This window comes from Trachinotus anak, unplaced genomic scaffold (assembly GCF_046630095.1).
Source record: "Trachinotus anak isolate AG129_WGS33_773 ecotype Australia unplaced genomic scaffold, CSIRO_AGI_Tana_v1 ptg000032l, whole genome shotgun sequence".
Taxonomy (NCBI): Eukaryota; Metazoa; Chordata; class Actinopteri; order Carangiformes; family Carangidae; genus Trachinotus; species Trachinotus anak.
In genome coordinates this window covers 19,408,820-19,434,698 of record NW_027273883.1, presented here as the reverse complement: position 1 = coordinate 19,434,698, position 25,879 = coordinate 19,408,820, and the positions used below count along the sequence as shown (strand labels likewise).

At 40.9% G+C, this 25,879-nt stretch overlaps 1 protein-coding gene across 4 annotated transcripts in view; it reads left to right on the top strand.

Annotated features, from left to right (window-relative positions):
• LOC139612995 (RNA-binding motif, single-stranded-interacting protein 3-like) overlaps window positions 1-25,879 on the top strand; it is a 110,029-nt gene that overhangs the window by 32,067 nt on the left and 52,083 nt on the right. For all 4 annotated transcript variants that reach the window (XM_071469214.1, XM_071469217.1, XM_071469218.1 and 1 more), the window contains exons 3-4: window positions 9,004-9,062; window positions 16,867-16,958. In XM_071469214.1, the coding sequence (XP_071325315.1) occupies window positions 9,004-9,062; window positions 16,867-16,958 (151 nt within the window). The remainder of the gene's footprint in view (window positions 1-9,003; window positions 9,063-16,866; window positions 16,959-25,879) is intronic.

The window sequence follows — 25,879 nt, the reverse complement described above, 5'->3', positions numbered from 1 at the left end:
TATGAATTATACAGCACTCTTGAGTGCAGCTGAGTTCATTCCTGCTTGGTTCAGTTCAGCTCGTGGTAATTAGTTTCGCGTGAGTCCAACAGCAGCTTCTAATGAGTATCAACAGTTTGCTCTTGACCTCTGTGTCCCTCCTCTGTGCTTCCTCAGACGTAAAAACACAACCCAGCTGGGGCTAACCCATCCACTCCCTTCAGTACTGGATCACACACACACACACACACACACACACACACACACACACACACACACACACACTAGGATACACATATAAGGCCCCTCTGTTTTAAACCCTGCTGTCTCCAACATATTTAGAAACATTTTGAGACGTCAACTTTCAAGACATGGAAATATTTCGGTGGCAGGTGTTTTCACTTATGTCAGGATAATAGCAGTAAAGATTAGGCTGTATAGAAATGTAATTGCACTGCATTTAAAGCTACCAAGTCAGACCACTAATATTTGAAATATGATGATTTTGGCAATCCAGGATTTTACAGCAGCTGTTGCAAAGATGATTTGCCAAACATGTAATATATCTTCATCAACTCTAATACTGATCTTGCAGTTTGTATATAGGTTTTACCAAACATCTCAGTGTTTGGTAACCATGGATACAGCTAATGTTAGCTGTTTCATTCACACGGCAGGATTGGCTTTGAGATTGAACATTTATTCTTAACCTTGGAAACAGTATTTGACAAAAACAGTCTCACTACAGAGTCAAACTTTAATTTGACTGTATGTGAGTTATAAATTTAAAAAAAATAAACAAGTAGTGTAATAGTTTTGTTTTTCTGATTATGTTGTTGTTGTTGTTTCCAGATTATGTTTCCCATCATATTGGATACAAACAGGATATAGACGAGGGTGAGAGTTTTCTGGTCACACCCTTCAGTACGATATACTAAAGGGTGTGAGCAGGTCAGTGCTATGAATGTATCTCCGCTGATGTAACACTAGCGGACAACTTACTTTCACAGCAATATATTTGAGTGTATTTGATAATATATTGGTGAACAATGTGGTAACCCTGATTGCTCCTGGATTGTTGTAACTTCAGCGTCTGCAGCAGGATGTGACATGAACATGTGATAACTGGACTCAGTAGAGCTGAGCCCTTCACTTCCTTTTGTGCAAAAGTTGATCCTCTGCATTTCATTCTCAATTGTCCTCATATGGGCAAACAGAGTCAACATAAAATGAGATGCAAACGATAAACCAGCTCTCCCACAGAGAGCCTTGTTTGCCTACTGCTAACACCTGATATCAAATGTAATTAGATGATATATTTAATATTGAGCTAAATGTTCTGCAGGTAAGGGATTTAAATGGTCTCATCAACATTTGTAATTGGTTTTGGAATAAAGAAAAAGGCAGATAAAAATGAAATGTGTGGTCTATATGACACGCACGCACGCACGCACGCACGCACGCACGCACACACACACACACACCATACCTTGCCCTTCTGTGTGTCAGCTGCAGTTCAAGCCTGTTGTATTTCAGCTTAGCCCTGGAGGCGTTCTGGAGAAACAGGGTGAAAAATGGGGGCCAATAAAAGTTTCATTAGAGGCCCAGTGAGTGTGCCAAGTGGCCAGTAACATTTAGGAAAGGTCAATGTGGGAGGGGGGCCCATGTGGTCTGTTGGGCAGCAGCCTTAGCCTTGGATTTCCAACTCTCCCCGGCTTTTGGAAATAGACTGAGTGGCAGTTTCCTGTCACTCACTGACATGACACGCACACATGCACGCACACACACACACAAACAGGCATTTCATTCATGCACACAGTTACAATGAATAACGGAAGGACAGCCCCCTGACACTGAGACACACACACACACACACACACACACTTTCAACTCAATGTCATCCTCATCCTTATTGTTACCAAGCGTAACTTATTTTGTGTGCCAACCCGCCCACCAGCAACATCCTCTCCCTTCCCATTCTGTCATCCTCCTCATTTCCTCCTTGCATCCCTCTCTCTTTGCCCCCCCATACCTCACCCCTCCCTCCCTCCCTGCCCTGCTCCCTGTCTCTGTGCCAGTTCTCAGAGTGTCAGTGAAAAGTGCTGTTGTCAGCTGACATTTCCAATCACTCCCCCGGTTGCCCAAACTATGGACACACTTTTAACGTCTGGGGACAGAGCAGAACGTGAGCGGAATCTAAAGCGTAGCACAAGGGCAATTTCTGTCTCTCTCACTTGCTTTCACTCACACTTGTTGTTTTCTTGCTGCCTCTCTCGCTTACCATTGCCTCACTACTCTTATCTATCTATCTATCTATCTATCTATCTATCTATCTATCTATCTATCTATCTATCTATCTATCTATCTATCTATCTATCTATCAGTTTGTCTGCTGGTCTCTGCTTCATGATGGAGGGGTTGTATGAGGACAGACAAACTACTCAAAGGAGAAATCACTGAAGAAGAATATAAAACACTGAATGAGTTTACAATCACTTGTTAGTCATCAGCAGCTGAGCTGGAAAAACTGTGTTTTGGTCATGAAACCTGAACCCTTGACACATCTTTTTGTCCGGAAGTATATTACCTAATATTTCAAAGACAGATTCCATCTTTAATCATCAGTATTTCAGTGACATCAAGCCACCCTTTAAATTCACAGTGCATTGCCTTTTCATCCTGAAAACACTCCAAGACTTAATTTCTTTATAGTGCCTGAAGATGTTAAACTACATTCGGGGGAAGAATTTGAAGGCTTCTGAAGCACTGCGCTCTCTCAGTCCTCCCTCTGTGTTGGTCTGTTTGAGTCTAACTGGCAGAGAGGGGGAAAAATGAGGGAAAGGCAGGAGACAAGACAGCTGTATCGGTTCCCCAATTAGGAGAAACCACACACAGAGACCAACCTGCGTGTACACTCGTCATCACACACCCACACACACACGCACACACGCAGCCTCAGACAGAACACACAGAGCCATCAAATCCACACAATGTGCATGTATACATAATGTATATATACACTCACAGACATCCTGGAGAGATGTAGAAATGATGAGTGTGTGTGTGTGTGTGTGTGTGTGTGTGTGGGTGTCAGTAGGAACTTTGGTTCAGTAAACATCAAACGGTGAGCATCCATAGGCTGACGGTGCTGTGCAGGAGAATGAAAACGGATCTGATGCTGTGAGGGCCCTGTGAGGACTGTCATTAACACTTCACTCACACACACACACGCACAGCGAGGGTGCACGCTGATTTTGTCAAGCCTGCCAAAATTGGGTGCACTGAGTTTCGTATTGACATCCCTCCTTAAGTCTTGACGGTCTGGAAAATACTGTCAGTTTCAGTGGCCTTACTGTTCTTTGTGTTTCACACTTCTTGGTGGGAAAATAATCAAAACGCCACTTTTGGCAGCGATTCTAAGGAGTTTCCCTGTGTTGAAAAAGACATGTACCTTGTCCTAAAAGGATTGTCATAGTGACAGTCAGTCTGTCAGCCCTATCCCTCACCCAACCACCGCTGTGGAAACACATCTCCTCTGGCTTATAGTACCGTGTTTGAGGGCTTTGTAGCATTTCTGTGAAGCCAAGGAAAATAGAGAATTTTGGGTTAGCTGGCAAGTCCTGCTGAGTTGTTTGTAACTCATGATTCAAAGACAAAATGCAGAGATGGAAGTTCTTCTGCATTTTGTCAGTAGACTGTGTCATATAAATACCTTTTAAGGATTTCTTTCTTGTGTCTGTGTTGTCAGCTCAGTACCATGTTTTTGGAATTTGTGATGCGCATTTTTTCACAGCTGTTTCATGTTATAGCGACTGTGACTGTAGCATGATTGCTGGCACCAGGAGGCCAGCAGTATTCTCCAGGGGTTTTCATGCACAACAGTCTCTGGAGTTTTTACTCCGAATGGGGCGCAAAACAGAAAACATCTAGTGAGCAACAGTTCTGTGGACAAAAAAGTCTTGTTGATTAGAGAGGGGTCAGAATGGCCAGACTGGTTCCAGCAAACTGAAAAGCTACAGTAACTCAGATGACCACTCTCTACAACTGTGGTGAGCAGAAAAGCATTTCAGAATGAACAACAGGTTGAACCTTGAAGTGGATAGGCTACAACAGCACAATACCATATTGGGTTTTACTCCTGTCAGCAACTAGAAAGCTGAAGACTGGAAAAACGTAGTCTGGTCTGATTGATTGACGATCAGACCATTTATTGTTAACAGCATGAATCCATGGGCCCAACTTGCCTGGTTTCAACAGTCCAGACTGGTGGTGGAGGTGTAATGATGTGGGGAACGCACTTTTGGCCCCTCAATCAGTCTTTGTTTGAATACCACAGCCTATCAGAGTATTGTAGCCGATCATGTGCATCCCATTATGGGAGATCCCACAGTTTACCATCCAATTCAAGCATTATAATGCACCATGTCACAAAGCAGAAGTTCAGGAATGGTTAAGTGAACCTCAGTGACCTCCCCAGTCACCAGATCTGAATCCAGTAGAAGATCTTTGGGAGGCGGTAGAACAGGAGAGTCACAGCATGACTGTGCAGCTGACTAATCTGCAGAAATGATGTGATGCAGTCATGTCAACATGACGCAGAATTTCAAAAGTCATATTTCCAACATCTTGTGGAATCCAGGCCACAAAGAATTGAGGCTGTTTAGGGAGCAAAGGGAGACCTTTCCCAGTATTATTATGATGCGCCTAATAAAGTGCTTGGTGAGTGTGTTGTGTGTCAAATAGCTCTGAAGTATGTTTGCTTAGCAGTAATTTAGATCACTTTGTCCAACTTGTTGGAAAATTGCCTCACTTGTTGCTTCACACTTCACTCCTACTACTGACGCTGAAGTTATGACGAGCATCCAGTGGAAACAAATGACATGCTCAGATTCCTTTCAGAACCATTTCACTCACTCTTTCTGTTGCACAATGGAAAGTAATGGAATAAGGAAGCGCTAACCCTGGCCATCTGGCTTCTTTTAGTCCTTCAGTGTTATGTTTTAAGTATTTGAATAGTTTTTATGAGTATCTTGTGTCACTGCCATTGGGTCAAGTGCAGGTCGATTTGATGTTATTTCAACAGGTTCCAGGCTTCTGCTGGAATCAACGAAAGGCTTCCAGTCGGGGGTTGAACACAGAACAGGACATTCTGCACTTTTCTCTCCTCTTATTCCACGCTATCCTCAGCCTCCTTTCTCATCATCTGATCTGTTATCAATACTTTCTTCCATTTCTTCACCACAATAGCTCATTGTTATAGCTGCCTGGATCCAATGGAATTTTACCACTGAGTCAAGTCCAGAGTGAGACACCATCTTGGATGATGCAGTGTTGTTGTAATTTGACATTTCCCCAAGGCCATCGCGTCATTCTCCCCTCTTCTCCTCCTGTCCTCTCCTCTCCTCTCCTCCTTCCTTGTACGTCACACACATTGATCTGACGATATCACACACACAAACACAGCCACACATTAAACATACGCTTTATTTGTTTTCCAGTCTGTGAAAACGGATGACTGTGAACATATTTTTTCAAGATTCATAATGTGTTGAGCCAGGTACCTCTCTCTTTGTCCTCTCCCTTTCTCTTTCTTTTTCACACACACACACACACACACACACACAGACACACACATACGCACAAACAGAGTCTGGAAATGTTTCACTTTTCTGCCGGGAACAGCAACCTGCCAAAACACCGATGGTGCATGAGATCTTTGTCATGCATTCATACTCACTTCACAAACAAACACACACACACACACACACACACACACACACACATACAACTGCAAGGAACTGCACCCTCAAAAGTATTTGTATTCTCAAATCTGTCCAGACACACACACTCACACATGCACTGTAGGTGTTTACTCTCACAGACTGACACCCAAGTTTGAATCACATGGAGACAGAAGTCAACAAAGAACTGGGTATCGCCAGATGGTGTGTGTAATGTGTGTGATTACCTCTTTGGTGTTTTTGATCTGTGATGCTGCCTTGCGTGTGTGTCTGCATGTGTGTTTGTTTGTGCGTATATGTGTGGGCGATTAGACCAGCCTTGTTTTTTCAGTGTTTTCCACGTCTGCAGCCATTGGATTGCTCCCCAAACCACAGGCCAAAGACCTTGTTTACCACCAGCCATGACTTTGTAAAAAAAAAAAAAAAAAAAATGCCCAGGCAAACATCAGACTTGATTTCAGCCTGTCACAATCAGTGGATTTGCAAATACCCTAAAAATATCTCAAATTGCAGGAAAATGTGTGAAAATTGAGCATTATACAGGGAAAAAAATAGTGATTTTCTCTCTACCAATTGTGAGATCATAAGCTGCTGAGCTGTCATGTTACGTGTGATAGCAGCCTTTTAAAGCTTTTTTTTCTGTCTTTATTTCTAAAGTCTCCTGTCCCAATAGAGTTTGATGTGAGGCTGTCAGGCGAGCCAGTCTCTGTTCTCTTCTTCTCACTGACAGAAGCAGTTGGTTGACAGAGACTCTCCTGATGGTGACAACTAAATGATCTCTTCTTTATTAAACACCTCTTACTATCTCTCCATCGCTCCCTGACTACCTCGCTTCCTCCTCGCCTTCAGTGTTTTCTTTATCTTTTGAATGACTGCTCTCCCTCTCCTCGTCTATTTCTCATTCCTCCGATTCTCTCCCTCCCTCCCCTTGCTTTTTTTCACCTTCTCTGTTCCTAACCTCCTATGTTGTATCTCCACTTGGTTTCTCTATTGTTTTTGTCTCCCTCCCCATTGTCTCACTTTTTTTTTTTTTTTTTTTTACTCTAAAAGAGTAGAGGGAATATACTTCCATCCCTCACCTGGGGCTACCAGCCAGTCAACTAGCCAGTCAGCCAGCTTGTCAGGCTGTCAGTCTGTTTGATAGTCACTCAGCCAGCCAGTCAGTCATTGTGCAGCAGTGTTAAAACATTAATTAAAAAGTCTCATCCACAGAGCCAGGCAGTGATCCAGGCTGATCTCAGCGATTCAAGCTTTCTGGCTCAGTCTCCTGCCCCCCCCCCACACCCTTTCCTCCCTCCTCTCTCCTCATACCTTCCCCCCCTCTGTTTCTTCTTCCTCTCTTTCCAGGAGGAATGAAAGCCTGGGCTGATAAGAAACATTATTAACTTCTTTCTGAGAACAGAGAGCTGGAGAATAGAAGTGGGATGGAGAGGAAAATAAGGAAAGAAGACAAAGAGAGAGGCAAAGGTGTCAAACACAAGAAAGAGAGTGAGGCAGTGAAATGGACAGGAGACATTAAAAGTTGGCGGAGGGAACAGATAGAAAGAGGTATGGAGGATGTCCGTTTCTCTTATAGGGCCTTCGAGCAGGATTGGGTGCCATACAGATGTCTGGTTATTATCATCATTTACAGTATGAGACAGCACTGTCTGTGTTCTGAGGCCTGAGGGTAGGATTTGAAACAGATAAGGACAGAATGGATAGATAGAAGAGCAGATAGAAAACTTAACTGTAATACAGTGGACAGCCTGAGAAACTGTGTTAGGATCAGTTTTAGTTCAGTTTGGTGTGTCACTTTCATTTTACCCGTGCTTCATAGATTTAAACTTCAACATGACCTCGTGAGAACAACTTTACATTTGCAGAATTTTTTCTAAGGAGGTGGTTATATTTCTCTAATTTGTTTCATGTAATACCTCGTGAAAATGTAAAACTAGATTAGGTAGCTACATCAGTGCTTTGAGCTAAATGCTAATATCAGCATGCTAACTTTGTCACAGAGACAATGCTGATGTTAAGTTGGCATAAAGTTTACAATGTTCACTGTCTTAGTTTAGCATGTTAGCATGTGAACCTTGATATTTAGCTCATAAACAAAAGTACTGGCCAGTTTCAAATTTTCAGCGAAAGTGTCAAGGTGATTTTCCACCAAAAGTTCCTGGGACTGTAAATTCCCAAGAACTAATGTCCAAAAACTTTCCCAGGGATAAATGTTCCTCCAGTGTATTGGGATTTGTGTTTCCATAGCAGAGCCAAAGCCTCAGGAAGATAGAGCAAATTTGCCCACTAATGAAACAAAAGCACACTGGCTGCCTTTTGCATCATTTGTTTGTACATGTAATGTTGTCTGCTACAAAAATGGGCAACCAAGCCTGAACTTTGTTGTGGGTCCATCAGGCATATAATCCCTTGAGCTGCTCCATCCAGATTTTTGTAAGCCACCAACTACAAGCAGAACAATATATATGCAATGTTTTTAACACTGCTGCTGGAAACACTGGCACAATTAACCAATCGGTGTGGTTCAGCACTGATGGCACAGCCTCGCCCTGAAAGGTTCTAAACCTTTAGAGAAATCAAGCCCAAAGCATGGGCTTTTTTGTGGAGGTAAAACTAAATAGGGTGACCAGGCGTCCGGCTTTAGGCAGGACAGTCCGGATTTTCAATGCCCTGTCCGGCCGCTGTATGTTTGTGTAGCCTATTCAGCTACACAAACATCATCTTTAAACCACTCACAATTGTACTATAAATGAGAGTATACCAGAGGCCTATGTACACCATAGTAATTTATTGATATGCCGCATAATGTCCTCCTTTTTGGTGTTATGGAAATGGTCACCCTATGTGGAAATGCAGATTCCTCAAAAGCTTCCTGTTCTCTGGGAAAAGTTCCTGCGTTGGAAACAGACTTTTATTTGAAAATATAATGTAATTACAGTTCATCCTGAGAGGGATTGTACCAGAGTTCATGCCATTCCACCAAGTAGCCATTGAGACAATTCAAACAAATGTGAACCTGGATGAAAAGTCTTGAGATCACCAAAGTCATTAAGATTCATTTTCTGGAGAATATGAATGTCTGTTCAAATTTTGATGGCAATCCATCCATTAGTTGTTGAGATATTTCAGTCTGGGCAAAAGTGGTGAACCGGCTGAATGACCAACATTGACACCTGAGAGCCATGGCGCTAGCATGGCTAACAACTCATTTGCATAAACTCAAAGAACAAACCATATTGTAATTCAACATTTAATCAGGATGTTTAATTGTTGTTTTTTACAGATATGGGAAGATTGTGTCAACAAAGGCCATTCTGGACAAGAACACTAATCAATGCAAAGGTGAGTGAGCATCTGTTGACTTAATCTAGTGTGCAGTGTAGCCTTGCAAAGTCATCCCATACTTAGCAAGCTCAGATTTTGATATGAGATTTGAGTCTGGAAAACATCAATTGAGAATTGATTGAACTTGGCAGCTTAAAGGCAGACCAATCACTGCACTATGGGGAGTGGTTCTGTCTTTATAAATCCCTTCCTCTTTAACTTTTTTGAATCTCCAATCAATCAATGCCCAAATGTTTTTTAAAATGGACTAAAATGTCTGTCAACAGGCAGTGTGATGGCCGTGTGTTTTTACACCGTATAAAACACAACCGTTTTGACTTCCATGATGACCATGTCATCCTTTAATCTATTTAAATGATGCACTACTGGAGTACTGTCATTTTTTTACTTCTCTGTGATGATGATTTCAGGATTGTACTCTAATGATACTCAGAGTTAAGCAGCTTTTGAAAGCAAGATGTTGGCATTGTTGTCATTGGCCAAATCAAAACTGAGAACACCATACAACAGCCACAATGTGTTTCAAATAGTCTCTGTGGTGAATGAGGCTCACTCAAGTGTCTTGTGATGAGAGTCTGCTTGATTGTTGGAGAGGTCTGAACAAAGCACTAATCAATATGATTGTAGTCGTCTGCTTGTGAAGAGGCGCACAAGAACATGTGTTCAGCATGATTGCTTCTCATCTGCCAGGCCTGCTCTCAAAAGGTACACTGACATGGTTTAGGAAACAGCACACACGCCCTGTAATCAGCATATCAACTTCAATGGTCTGAGTGAAGGAAAAGCTGGTCTGATTGATACGATGGCAGAGATGTAAATGTAGATTCTAAGCCTTAATCTGCTCTGATTACTTTGAATAAAATATTTTGAGTAAATGATTGTAGTCTTACCTGCTTTAACATTATAATGGGGAAACCAAACTTGGGCGAATCTGCCCTGAAAACTGTTGTTGGATCTTTCTAATTGGGCAGTTATATAAATCTTATAAACTTCATCATTCCACTACCTGCTTTTGTGTCACTTTATCAAATATGGGTTTGAGCTCTGAAACCATATTGAAATGTCTGTCCTGACAACATTAGAGCAGGGAAGGCAGAAAATTCTTTAAACCCAGTAATAATTATTAATTATTCCTCTATTTTCTTATCTCATTAGATTTTATCGTCTGTGTTAGTCGAAACTGAGTTAAAACTGAGTTTTGAGAACCTGTTTCAGTGCATCATGTTCATGACTTTTATGTTTGCCAGTTATGGCTTCAGACACATTTTAGTACAATTTATAAATGGAAAATATTTAAGATGACATTGTACCTGAAAAGACATTTACATCCAATGCTTACAACCTTGATCAAAACAAACCTTCAAATGTATTTAAAGACTAAGGCGTGCCATATTCTACATTTCTGTGGTCAACAATCCCATGGAAAGACTGAATTGCTCCTAGTAACAAGTATTTTCTGCTGATCCACATCCTGATTTACTGTATTCCTTTGTGCCATTGACTTCCAGGGTTGTCCAAAACTATGAACTGACATGATCCTTCATTACAATGAACATGGGCACTGTGTTTATTTTGAGTCAGTTCCAAATACACTGTTCTGCTACCAAAACACCAAAAATGTATCAATCTGCAGCCAAAAATAGTCCCCAACAAAGTATTCTATTTACTCCTGTTTTATATAACAAGCAGTGAATTTGCTAAAACCTACAGTGCCCAGTGGGTTGAGGCAGTTACTTAAACTTTAGAAGTGAAACAATATACTTGTGACCTGTTTAAATATTTAGAATATGTCTTCAGTAGGGATGATTAGGCTTGCGGATGAGAGCTGCAGACAAAGTAGCTCTTGTCTGTAGTTACTGAGTGGCAGACTATATGAAAAATATAAAATAACATCCACCATAATCCCCTAATACACTTCCTGCGTTTGCTTAACTGCGAGGTCTCATATGGTGTAAATTTCATCATCTGTCCCATGTCTACCATGGTCTGTATGTTTGCAGCCTGGAATTTATGACTGCACAGACAATATGCACTGAAAAGTGAACAAGTAGATTTAAGCTGACACCCAAACAGGTCTGTCTGTCTCTTGGATTTCTTTCCGATATCAGATAAAAAGTTCAGCGAATGAAATTCTATGCCACTACGAATAATGCAACAAAAGAAGACATGACTGAAGGACTGTGATTTAAACAGATGCAGATCATCAGATGCTCTGCAGTATCTAGTTGCTCCAGATTCAAGCAGCAAGTTGACAGCCTGGTTTAATCACATTCAGTCAACGTGGGCGAACTAAGGAGCAAAAGTTTGAATTTGTGGGTTGAGGAGTCACCTGTGAGGGTGTACAGCTGCAAGAATGAGCTCTAGTATGTGTGTACATAAATCACATGTTCAAAAAAGCAAAGAGTCAAATACAGATTAGCTAAATATACACAAGGACAAAAGGTAAAAGAGTCTGAGAGGCAGTTGTACCCTGGAGTGATGGGCCCTTAAGAGAAAAGAGTCTCTTCAAAGGTGTGTGTATAGTAGCAATAAGGTAAGGCTGTACAAGGAGTAGGGCTCTTTATTTTCCATAAAAACTGAATTTATGGGTGTACATGCAGAAGTAATTTTGCAAAAGTGTGCAAATAAAATAAAATAAATAAAAAAATACTAAAAAAAGACTTTTAAAATTGCCATTTGCAGCCCAAACACACCATGTTCACACTGATTATTGTCTTTTAATAGTTTTTTCTCTTATTTGTGCTTGCTCAAAATTATCACTTCCCTTTCTCTTAACAAAGTAATTGAGGCGCAGGAGAGAGAAATTGTAGTTGCAGTTCCAGGTGAAAAGCATTCAAAACAATCTGCTCCTTTAGAAAAAATCTAAACGATATTTTACTCTGAAAGCAGTGAGCCTTCAGTTGGTGTGTGTTTGACAACATGAAATGTGTGTGATTGCAAATGAATAGCAGGCGCATTCTGGCACCACATCTGGCACTAAATTCCAGAAAAGGCCTTTATGAATACTAAACATTAGAGTGAGTGTTTAAAAATGCAAACCCATACATCAAGCTATAAATTTATGCTTATTGTTTTATGCACAGAATGCCCAGAATGCAACAGCGTAGGTGATGTTTACAGGCTATGGCCCCCATCAGCAGATTCACTGCTTGTAATGTAGACTTCATACATCCAAGTTGTTAACTCACAATAAAAGAGTTTCATTATCGGTCAGCCATTAGAATGGCTTACAACCGGATAAGTGTTGGTTTGATTGCATAAGCATTCAGTTGGGACAAGATAAGTGCTTAGCGTGACTAAGAGAGTACAAATTGGCACAGAGAGTTCTCTTGGAAAGGGAGGGATGGATGGGAGGAGGCCCAGGGAGGTGAAGGGAGGGGGTAAAAATAACCTGGGGCTGACAGAAAAGGAAGGAGACCCTTTGAAACTGATGATTTAGCAGACAGCCTCTTGTTTTCAGGAAGATTTTGCAGAGAGGAAAAAGAGAGAGAGAGAGAAAAAGAGAGAGAGAGAGAGAGAGAGAAGCAGAGAGCGTGAGAGAGCTAGACAAAGAGACAGGTAAATAAATAAAGTCGTCTTCCTTTGCAGTCTGCAGGGCTTCTTTGCTTCTTTGTCCCTGAAAAGTTGCTGTTTCTCTTTGGTACAATATGTAAATATGTGAATGTTTGGTGCATAGATACATTAAAACACTATCCTGAGAATTACTGTTGAATTGTCTTTTCAGTGAACAAAGAAAGCAAAACTTTTGCTTCATTCCCTGAAATAATATAAAAACGTCCTTTGTAAAGTCCTCAGCTTTGTAGCAGGTAGCGACTCAATGTTAAATACACTGACAGTTTTCTAGTTAGCAGCGTGGGAGCTCTGGGGGAGGGAGAGGGCACAGAGAACAGGATGGAGGAAGGAAGGGAGAGGAAACCACTTTAGATTGTAAAGGATTTCCATTTCCCAAAGACAAGCGCCCTCCCTCTCACTGTCTCCATGTCTCCAGCCTGTTCTCCACCTCCCTCCCTGTCCTGTTGCTCATCTCATTTTTACTCTCTCTCTCTCTGCCTGCCAGTCTCTCACTCTCCCCCGACTCCCTGCCCCTCCTCCCATTCCTCCTTTGCTCCAACTCTCTCCTGTTCCCCCTGTACTCGGTTAGCCCATTCTAATGGCCCAAGGCCAGGAACCCTGGGAGCTCAGGAGATTAGATGGAAGCTTGGGATGTGTGTGTGTGTGTGTGTGTGTGTGTGTGTGAGAGTGTTTATCAGTGCTTCCATCTGCGTCTGTGAGTGCATATGCCTGTGTATTCACGTGTGTTTGCTCTTCGTAATAAAATGTTTTTTTTCATTCACAAGTGGAATATTTGCCAGGCCTGACTGAGCAAGATGGATTTTCATCTCTGTGTCATCATGAGTCCACAGATGGGAGGGACGGGGCACACATGAGGAGGATTATATAATTCACAGATATTATTCTCATTCTTCTGTTCTCTGGAAATATCCTTATCAGAAGAGCTATCATTTACATCTACGTGAGATGAAAGTTTTCACTGGATTACAGAGGGTGGGTTTTAGTGTATTGGTTATGTAAAAAATGTACAAGTTACATAGTGAGCAGAAATATTGGTATAGTAATTTGGCAAAGTGTCCATCAGCTTGGAAGGCAGGCATCTGCTCACAGACTCAGCAAGCCTCCACCCATCTGAAGTGTCCTTGAGCAAAACAATGAATCCCACCAGCTTCTGGGGTGTATTCTGTCACTGATACTTGACCTCTGACCTCCCTGAAGAGAGGAGCAAATACATTTTGACAATACACAGATCATGCCTTGAGTGATGAATAGAGTAAAGCAAATGGCACATTTTGTTTCAAGGCTGATGTTCTCTCACACCAAACTAGTCATGGAGACAAACAAAAAAATGCCCATCATTCATGCCTATAGAAAGGTGAAGGGTTTCTGGTGATAGGTATGATGTGTATTTTTCCACAAGCCAGCATTCAAACATATTTAGATCAGAGGACTTGCTAAAAGCTAGATTAAATGCCAGTGTCTACAGCAACTCAATATTTTATTTCAAGAGTGTATGCAAGGCTCCCGGGATGTGGACTTAGTTTTCTGGCACAGAAATACTAAGGACACATTTGATATGAGCTGTGAAATGTAAAAATGGTCACCAGATACTTTCCTCATAGTGATGTTATACAGGACTTTAAATATTCCAGTGTTTCACATCACTAAAACGACAGTTATCCTGTCTCTATGACTACATTTTATTTGTTAAGTATTTGTTGTTTTTTGGTGTAAACCATTAAATTTTAAATCCTGGATGGATCCAAATGATTGAAAATTGACTATTGCATAAGGCCACAGGTTTCTAATGGTGGGTAAAATTCAAATTTTTATGCAGACCTGCTGTGTCATGGAACCCCCTGCTGCCCTCATATCACAGAAATATAATAATCCATAATGAATTTCATGCTTAATTATTACACAGGAGGAAATGGAAATTGTTAAATAAACCACTCAACAAATGAAGTACCCTAAATGAGTCAGTTTAAAAGTGTCACAGCTGCTGTCTAGTGTGGAGGCTGACAAATCTCAGTAATGAACTGAAACATTACTGATCTGAAATACTATGTTTATCTCTGATAAAGCTGTGTGACACCAGTAACTTGTATAGCTGCTACACAGAGAACTCGTGCAGCTCATTATTTTTTATCTAGCCACATTTATTTGTCCTTAGAGCACCACCTTTAGAAAAGCATTCGTTCTCTATTTCATCAACCATTTGCACCACTGATACGTGTTGAAGCTGCTGCCATCAAACAAAAGGCCACTGTTTTGTATTAGTGGTGATTGAATTATCCATTGTGAGCCATGTTTCTGGTTTTATTTTCTCATTAATTACACGGTCAGTCTATGGTTAAACAAACACCCATTAGTTGGAGTGTGAAAAAGGAGAGATGTGGAATTTTTCAAATTTAATTTTGGAATAAAATGAGAGCATCTTGGCAGGCGACTGATGAATACTGCTTGTGCATTCTCAATTAGCTCAACTGTTTTGGTGTTGTCCTAATTAGGTAAATATAGATTAAGTGCAAAAACAGCAAATGCTTGTGTACGTTGTGTGTGTATATGGATGTGTGCATTTATTTGTGAATCTGTTTTCTGTGCTCATCAGTGTGGACTTATGTTTGTCACAGTCACTAATGTGTGCACAGTATATGTATACGGGCTATAGTAAGAACTTGCATGTGTGTTTGTGTTACCCTATTTTGGCTAAATTACGAGTTTCTCATTAGCAGCAGTGTAAATATTTGTGTGTGCGGTGCAGATCTTGCTGGGGAAGCAGCTTGCTGCCTTTGAACAATGAGAAAATCATCTGCTTATCAGCAAAACTGAGCACGGCTCCAAATCCTGGAAAAGACAGAAAGACAAGAACAGATGTTAGGAATGAAGAGAGAGAGAGAAAGATAGAGAGGAAGTGTATTCCCAGATTCTGAACATGTTTACATTTAGGATTGTGATGAGTGAGGCTTTTGAAATGTGGATCATTTAATTGTGTTAACATGCGGCCCACTCAAAACTACAGCTGGAATTCCAAAGCTGCTGTGCTTTCCAAACATTTCTCTCCCCGGCTTAATGCATGTGTGTCAATATCTCTCTTTTATTAGTCTCTCTTATACACACACACACACACACACACACACACACACACACACACACACACTGTCAGAACTACTCTTGCAACAGTCTTGCGGTTTTGTTCGCATAATACCAAACTACCTTGCATGCAAACTGTCATCCACGCAGCAGACGGGCTGTGTCCTCTTTGCTTTTTTGTGCCTCTTTGACATCTCTTTCCAGCCCCACCCATGTGACCCAGTAAAACAGGGCGTATTTCTAAAACACAGATTGATATGTGTGTGTTCAGACATTTTGTCCTTCAGTGCTTCCTGTAGGGCCCAAACCAGATCCCTGCAGAACCTACAATTTGACAGATACACTGTTCACATACACACACAGGAACACACACAAAATGATGCAGACCTCTTTGCAATAAAATCGACTGGGGTACATCATCTGTGCGTCTTTATTTCTTCACACCAGACTCTGGATGACTTTAATCGCTGCCTTAAATGCAGAGAATTTTTCAGGCTGTCACCGGTGCAGAGCCATACAACACTGACCACTACTATAGGAGCACCATGTGTAATGACAGATTTAGAGTAGTACAGGGACGAAGTGAGCTCACCTGCAAGGCAGTGGGGTACTAAATGTCAGACAACAGGAAGGCAGTAGATTTTACATGTAAAACCCAAGGATTCATTCGACATTGAGTCAGTATACACACGGTATAGAATATGTGTACATCTACAGACAAAGCAATGGAGCAACGTCATTATGAAATAGCCTACGGGGAGAGAGTCATCGGAGTCATTAGAGATCATGGTCATAATTCTAGTACAGAGAGCTGTAATAAAGAGCTGGTGCCGACATTATGAGATCTTTTGGATCATAAGCAAGAGTTACTGTTAGTTACTGTACAGCTCTGTGCTAAAACACATTTAATGGAGGAACCTGCATCTTTCATTAAATGCATGACCTGACTTGATTTTGACACATTTATTGGATTAATGCAGTGCTGAAAACAAGACACAGGCTTGAATTTCTGACAGAAATGAACGCTGGCTGGTTTTGCTCAGTCGTATTAAGACCAACATTAACTGATATTCCTTTTATTCTTTATCTTTTTATCCTTTTATCCTCACTCTACTCCTCCTTACCTCTGTGTTGCCACTGTCGTGTATGTTTACAGGCTATGGCTTCGTGGACTTTGACAGCCCTGCAGCAGCCCAGAAGGCTGTGGCCTCGCTCAAAGCCAGTGGAGTCCAGGCACAGATGGCGAAGGTAAGCCTCACCCCGCCCTTCACTCTCTGGTCTGCTTTACTTGTTTTTACTGAGGTGTCTGGCTTTCTCTCTGTGCTGTATAGTCCAGGTGGACTCGGTCATTGGCTGTAAACCCTGGACTTAAGCAGATGGTGTTGGTGGTGATGATGATGATGAAGGCTTTGATGATGGTTGATGTTATTTAGGGTCATAATAATCATAATAGTGACAAAAATACAGTTAATAACTAGATTTGCTGTATGTCACTTATTCTATTACATTGACTGATGTCAGATAGCTGCAGCTTTGATTCAGTCAATGATTAAATTATTGATTGAGCCCATATATTGATTAATGACTATGGTCATGATGAGATTATTGATCAAATCCTTGAAAACATGGGAGAAAGGATGGAGCAGATGATTTAGACAACAGAGCTGACCTCCTTCCCCAACACTCTCTTTTTTTATTCCTAGTTTCTCTTGTATTGTTCTACATTTTCTTCTCAAAATGCAATAATCATTCATGTTTGTGTTTGTAGTTAAGTGTGTGTGTGTGTGTATGTGTATGTGTGCGTGCACACATGAAGATGCCTGTGTGAAGGACAGAGAGCACAAGAAAAAGGGGCTGTCAGCATTAAATCAGTTTTACATGTATTCATTAACATGAATCACATCATTATAGATAAGCCCATACACCTGTCTCTCTTTTCTCTCAAAGAGAGCACACAGGTTACACTGCTGCTTGTGTGTGTGTGTGTGTGTGTGTGTGTGTGTGTGTGTGTGGCTGGCAGTTGTGGACAACAATGCTGTGCCAAAACATGTGGGCTTAACCAGCACAATCACATTATACTTCTATACATGTGAGAGAAAGACACTGAATAGCCTGCCTTGCTTTCAGATTCATTAAGACTGTATCGCTGCATGCTTCCTCTTATAAATGAGAGAGGAGTGCAATTAAAATGGGCCAGTCTTCAGGCACCAGGAGCATCCCATTGAATTAAACAGCAGCAAGCCTCTGAGCCACCTTTGCCTTGCTCTTCTATTAAACCTCTTTTCATTATACTTCCATCTCTTATTTTGTTCCTAACGGCTTGGGGGGGCATTTGGAAGAGCAATGTTGATGTGTTTAGCTGTTATTAAAGAGCGAAGAACCCTCAACTCCTTGGAGATTGAGTTTTCCGGGGGGATGGAATAGAGGGCAAGGAGTCAATTCCAAATGAAATTACACAGCCTTCTTACTGTTTCATGAACTAATTATGCACAGAGCTGCTGATGTCCTGGCTAACTTTCCTGAATCAGGGTGCATTGAGAAAATCAGTCTCACTGATGTTGGATTTCCAGCACGAGCCTTTAACATTTTGTAAGATGAGCAGCTTAATTGGTGTTTGACAAAATCTTGGTTTTAATGCATTCAGTACCAATTAGACTGACAGAGACAAATTTTTCAGAGTGAAAACTCAAGCCATGCTAGTTCTTACATCTTTCTCAGAGCACACTGATGTTTGTAGGTTAGCTGGGACAGAACCCTTTGTTCTTGTTCTTATCTAGAACAAGAGAGCTGAAAGCTTTACCTCTAAGAGAGCAGGGAGGAGGACGTAGAGAGGGAAAAGGGAGGTGATTAGCCTTTGTGAAAGGGAGATGAAACATTCAAGAGAGGAGAATATTGGTTATTTTATAGGGAGTGGAGGTTTGCATAATGCTGTACTGATCTCACATTGAACATCACCACTGAGCCTGTGGTGGACTGAAACGCTGGGCAAAACATGTCTTCATGGGATCTAATCTACAGCGATACATTCAGCTAAGCATGCAATATGCTTAAAAGAGCTATTTCTAGGTTTTGTTATTCCTACGTAGCCAACGTTAGCATTAACTTACCAGTCTTTTCTAGAGCTCCAGCCATCATTGTGTTTACAATACAATAGAATACATAATACGCTCTCTGAGCAGCATTACTTCTTTGGGCAGAGTGCATGCTACATTGACTCAGTATTTGAAAGTGATGAGACAGGCCAACCTAGCCAGGGGTAGCTGGTTAGCGTGCTAACTTCAGTAGAAAAAAAGAAGTGAAAAAGAAACAAAACAAGATGGTTGCTTTCCACTGCTGGAGACAGACAAATGAAGGAATGATGCTGAACTCACAATACTTCTTCCAGACTGGTAATGCTGGCATTGGCTATGTAGCAACAGAAAAACCTACCAATAGCTCCTTTAACTTTAAATATCCAAATTGTACATAACTTTGAGAAACATTGAAGTTAAATCAAATGAAGCAGACTTGGTATTAATACAATGATATAAGTAACATGCAATGAGGGATAGTGGTTCATGGTGCTGGATAAAGATGATGCTTTCAATACATTTTTCTTACTTCTACCTCTATTAAAATGCTAAAACTCACATAGCCTTCATATATTTGCAACATACATTGTACATAAAAATATGAAAGTAAATACATATATGTTCTACATCTTCATTTCCTTGCCTTGTAACGTTACCTTGGGTTGCCAGGAAGCCTACAAATGTTGAATGGCACCACTACAGAAGTAGCAAACTAAAGGTGGTATTGTGTGAATATCTTATAGTAACTCATTAGACACAAGTGAAAGCTGTTTATTTTTTAAGTAGCACTTATCTGTTGGACAGTGAACTGGTTCTGACAAGAGGTACTATATCCTTACCCTTACTGACAAAATAATACATACATCTGTGCAGTAACAAATAGCAGAGAAAACATCAGAGACAGTTTTATCAGAGGTTTCAGATAAGCTCTCACTTTTTTAATCGGAAAATTGTAATTCCATCAGGTGGATATAGTGGACGTGGAGCCTGTGATATTTCCACAATCTCTCCAGTTCTTTACATTCACAATTAAAAAGAATATTATCTGAGCAGAATTAACACTACAGTTGTTCTCAGGCTACGTCCACACTTTTCATTTGGAAACGATGACATAGACACACCCGGTTGCCCCCTGATTGGATCTTATCAGCCTTGACCAGTATTTTCTGCAACTAATCAGCTGAGTACAACTGAGAGTAGACGATCTGCTTCCTGTTTACACCGGCAATTGTATACCCAGTGTATATGAATGGTCATGTACATATGTGTTTTCAGGTGTGTTAGTATGGACGTAGATCGCTACTGATACGGAGCTAAAACGGTTGTCTGGATGGAGATCGTTTTACATAGGAGTGTGGATGTAGCCTCACTCTCTCACAAAGACTGCTATTATTATCTTAAAATAAGAGACACAACTCATTAAAAGGCTTCACTAAAATCAGCCTGAATAGAGTGAAAATGGGTGTGAAAAATGTTTCTATACAGTCAGCGTTTAAGGTGTGAGTGGAAAGCAGGTCAACACAGTCAATAAAGTTAAAATTCAATAGAAACATGAGTTATATACATGACTGTGTTGCACATCAAGTGAGGGATGTGGGTGGTATGTGCTAAACTCAGGGCAAGAATTTTAAAATAGCTTAAAACATCAGCAGGAGAGTCAGCAGCAGCTGTATATCTCACAGTGTAAGAGGTGTGAACATTCAACCTCAGTGTTTACCATGATTAGAGCAAATTCCTGACATTACCTATAAATTAATTAAATCACATCTGAAAGAAAGATTAGACTGTTTGTGTGTACATAATTGTACTGACTGTGAGAAACCTTTATCCATTAAACCCTTCAGCTCACACCGACATCCACTCTGTGATAGGTGCATGTTTTGGTTGCGAAAATAAATGAGACGAGGAAAATACAGCGAGCCAAGATGTGAAGAGAGAAGAAACTGTGTGTCCTACACTCACTTCCTCAGTCTTCTCGGTAATTACTGTTGACCTGGAAGATGATTACTGCTACAGCTGTACTCCCCCTCTCTTTTGCCTGCTCTCTCACAGTTCATTTTTCCCTCGCTCCCTGCCTCTTTCTCACTTTCTCTCTTGTCTTTAAGTCATCCTTCCCCTTAAACTCCCTGTTACACTGAAAACAGTAGTATTTTTTTTAATGACATCGCTTGTTTCACCTATAGAAATACTGTGTTTTTAATATATTTTTAGTTTCTTTAGCTTTTTTAGTGTTGAGTCACAGAGCACAGCTTGAGTAATTTAGTTTACACAGCCATGTGATGAGGGCGTGTGTGTCCTTTTCTTTGTTTTCTATATGCTTCTGTTTGTGCCTGTGAATCCCGCATCGACATAAAGCAGGTACATACAGCCCTTGCCAAAAAGCAGAATATGTTTGTGTGTGTGTGTGTGTGTGTGTGTGTGTGTGTGTGAAATGTATGTGATATCTTGTCATTACAAAAGATTGATCTCCTAAATAAAAGCATTTAGCAATAGAAAAATATTGTGCATTAGAATGTATATCGGGCACTTCTTTATATGCAAACACAAAACACACACTATGCATATGAACACTGGGCAGTGTTTGTGTGTGTGTGTGTGTGCAATAACAGTTACAGAGGACCAAGGTCACTATGCTAATTAGAGAGATGGTACCACTGGCAGTGACACTTCACACCTCCCTCCTTTCTTCTCTCTTTTTCTTCATCTCCCCTCCACTTTGTCCTTGGCACCTCCTGCCTTTCTCTCCACTTCTCTGTCTCTTTTTTCTTTTTTTTTACCCCCTTCTCTTCTCTTCTCTTCTCTTCATCTGACCCCCCCCCCCCCCCCCCCCCCCCCCCCACCCACAACGTTTCATCCTCACTCCTGTCCTGTTTTTTTCTCACCTCATCCTCTCTGTATGTGTTTGAGTGTTTATTTGTGCGTGTGGGTGTGTGTTTGCCTCCTCCAGAGTCATTAGTTACAGGGTTGAGTGAGGACAGAGAGTGAAAGAGAGAGAGAGAGAGAGCGAGAGGAGGGGGGGTCTGTGTGGGTTGAGAGACGAAGGCTTGTTGTGATGAAAAAGCGGGAGAGGACACACACATACACAGATAAACTCTGATTGTATGACTGTCATTCATCAGCCCCAACTCTTGGAGTTGTGTTCTTTCTTTCTTTCTTTCTTCATCCTCTTGCATGTGTGTCAGATAGAAGCCAGGTGCCTGATGTTCTCTTCACTGTGTTTACTGATGTATCCAGTGTGCTCACCTTCTCCCCTGTGTGCATGTGTGTGTGCTCTGCCTGTATATGCCTGTATGCTCCATGTGTGTGTCTGACAGCTGAGGTTAGTGATGGGAAGAGGAGGACAACAGAGCAGACGCAGATATAAAAAAAGATGAACAGGGACAAAAAACACATAGACAGGGAGACATGGGCATCGCTCTCTATCTCACCCTGTGTGTCTATCACTCTCGTCTTTTGTTTCCTGAAACTTTCACCTGCTGTTTACCCCTATCTTCATCTTTCACCGCAGTTATTCAAATAATATTGTTGCCTTTTTGTTTTTCTGTATATTTCTTTTTTTTCTTTTTTATACCTTACCTCATTTTGCATATATAATACACTATACTTTCACAAAGCAGTATACATATTGTGAAATTTGGTAGCACCCTTTTTCTAAAGCAAACTCTGAGACAGAAAAGCATTGTTTGAAAATGGGACGACATTTATATCACATGGAGTTTGAGATCTTATTTACATTCTCAATGTAAATATTGATCATCAATCTTATTTGAGACCTAAGTACAGAAAATAAAATAGAATTAATAATTTGATTTGTAGTGAATAAGAAGATGTATTGCTTAGCTCTGCGTCTGCCAACTTGTTGACTCTTGAAGCTTGTCTTTGGACAGCTGGAAATGATTAAGGGCAAACTGGATTCAGGAAGGAAATATACAATAAATTATAAGGATACTGTAGCTATGGTAATAATTTTTCAGTTTTTCAAAAGAGGATAAACCAGTTCTTGGATATGCTTGTGGGAACAGCCAGCATTGTTAGGGTGTGATATCATCTGCTGTGCTGCGCTTCTGTTTTATTGTTATTTTGTATAAATGTTCAAGTGTATACAACACAAATGTTGACTCTCTAGTGCAGTGGTCCCCAAACTAAGGCCAGCGGGCCGGATACGGCCCGCCTCCACATTTGGCCCGGCCCCCTGAACAATACCAGAGATGCATTATGATTTCTTTTCAGTCTGGCCACGCGAATCCTAGACTAGCCCCTGTCAAATAGAACGGAATAATGGCGAAAAGGTTAGGTAAGAGAAAAATTGATTCAGAATGCAAGGTATTTAACCTGCAGTGGTCAAACGATTATTTTTTTGTTCAATGCAAAGAAAAGGCTGTTTGTCTCATCTGTCAAGAGGCGGTGGCGGTATTCAAAGAATACAATCTGTGCCGACACGGCACAACAGAAAGTTAATGTTCAATGGACTTTTTTTCTGTGAAGAACCCAAAGAGGGTTATTTGGTTATTATTTATTTCACAAATAGTGTTATTTATTTCCTGACTTTTTATCTGTGAAGATCCCGGAAAGGGTTATTAATATTTGGTTATGTGTTGCTTTCTGGAAAACAATAAATGTTTACGTTTAGACACCCCTGCGATCGTCACACTTTTTCTGTTACAAACTGACCCCGGCCCCCATCAGAGAAGGGAAAAGTTATGTGGCCCTCACAGGAAAAAGTTTGGGGACCCCTACTCTAGTGTGTACACTCAGAAAGGAAAGGCTAGGTAGTCTAACTTGTTAACATAAACGCTAGGCGTTATTTTTTTGTTCATGTCTTTTTTACCTTTATTAAAGGAGCTATTTGTAGGTTTTGCTATTGCTACATAGCCAGCGTTAGCATGAACAGCTGTTTACTTACTAGTCTCAAAGAAACATTGCGAGTTCAGCATCAAACTTCGTTCCTTTACTCACCAAGAGCTGTTTCCAGCAGTGGAAAGCAATGCCAATGTTAACTTTCATTTCTTTCACATATTTTCTTTTACTGAAGTTACCACACTAACCTGCTAACGCTGGCCTGTCTCGTTAGCGACTCACTGTAGCCTCCAATCTGCCCTGAAGACGTAGCGCTGCTCAGAGAGCCTTCTTGAACCTATTGTCTTGTAAACGCAACGCTCTTGTCAAACGGCAATCACTCAGCAGCAGAGAAAACTTACAAGTAGTGTTGTTTATCTCACATTATAAGAGAGAAGGAGAACGTCTGGCTAGCATTAGCATTACCTCAGCAGTCTGCTTGTTACCCTGTGATTTAACTCACAGCAAGGAGTAACACACATAGTCATCGGGCAATGTAGGGGGTGCTCGAATCACAAAAGAAACCAGTCAAGACAAACACTGCAAATGTATCCTCACCAAGCACTTTATTAGGAAAAGCTGTTTACTCAAGCAAATTATCCTAAAAAATAAAAATCATGCAGATACATGTCAGGAGCTTTAATTAATGGTCACATTAACCATCAGAATGAGGAAAAAATGTGATCTCAACACTCTCTAGACTTAACTCAGAACTAAAAAAAAAACTTCCAGTGAACAGAACAGAAACCTCTTGTTGATGAGAGAGGCCAGAGGAGAATGGCCAGCCTGGTTGGAGCTGACAGAAAGGCTAACAGTAACTCAGATAACCACTCTTTACCACTGTGGCGAGCAGAGAAGCATCTCAGAATGCACAGCACGTCCAACCTTGAGGTGGACGGGCTACAACAGCAGGAGCTTTGCGATGCAGGACACCAATCCCACCAAATACCATGTCAGATGAGACCACAAACTATGTTGTCAGACTGTCTTGCCATAGACAATTTCTTGGGATTGCCTCCTCATTATTTTACAGTAGTCCCGCATACACACACACACACACATACGCATATACATGCACTTTTAAAAAAAATTTCTTTAAAAATCTATTTTAGATTAGACATTTGATTAATTATAATGTCGCTTTCTTCCCCAAGAGCTTCATCCCTGCGTCTGGTTCAAGGCAGAGTTGACTTTGTAAAATACAAATAATGAATCACATAAAAGTGGAGGACAGCAGAGTGGCCAGGGACGTGTATGTGTGTGTGTGTGTGTGTGTGTGTGTGTGCATGTGTGCATGTGTATTCATGGTGAGCTCCTAAATGAAAGCTGAATATGTGTGTGCACATATTGTATCCATCTGTGCAAACCTGTGTCTTTTTGTGAGGCCGGACCACCTCTGGTCCAACAAAAGCAAGAGGAGGACAATGAGGAGAAGGAGCAAAGAAAGGGAGAGAGAAGAGAGGAGTGGGAGGGAGCCTAGTGAGTGAAACCCAATCGAATTAAATGTAATCTGGCCTGAATGTGCACAACCATCAGCTGCTCTCCAATCTTATTAACCCTGCATTACCGGCCCTGGGTTGTGTGTCTGTGTGCAGTCTGTGTGCACTTGTGTGTGTCTTTTTTGTGTCAGTTTGTGTGGAGGGAGATGGTTGGGAGAAAGATGGAGGAGTTAAGTGGATAAGTGAGAAAAGGAAAGGAAGAGATGGACGTGGATGGGAGGAAGAACGTGTGAGAGGCAGAGAGATGGAGAAGAAAATGAAGATAAATATGGGTTTTTGGGAGATTAACGTGCCTCTGTGGCATCACTGATGAGAAGATATTTCTCATCATAACAGTAATCATAATAATATCTTGTGATACTTAGCAGTTTGTTTATTTTTGTGCAATAGCTTGTGTATTATACCATTAAAAAAAAAAGGGATTGCATGTACACAACAATCATTGATACAATATTATATTGTAACCAGGATTGAAATCTTAATAAATGGTTGCAAGTCCTTGTGTGATAAAAGTATTTTTCTAATGAGTTTCTGGCTACAAGTTTTTTTTTTTTGTTTTGTTTTTTTTTTTGTAGCAACACCAACATCCAACAGGAAACACTGGTACATTACCCAACAAGTCTTTTTAGACCGCTTTCTTTAAGTGCGTCTGTCACTGCTTATTACAGTGCGTATTATATGCCCAATACCCTGCCTTGAATCCATGCTATAAGAGGCCTATAATATTTTTTTGCAGTTAATTTACAATTTAGCCATCCTACAC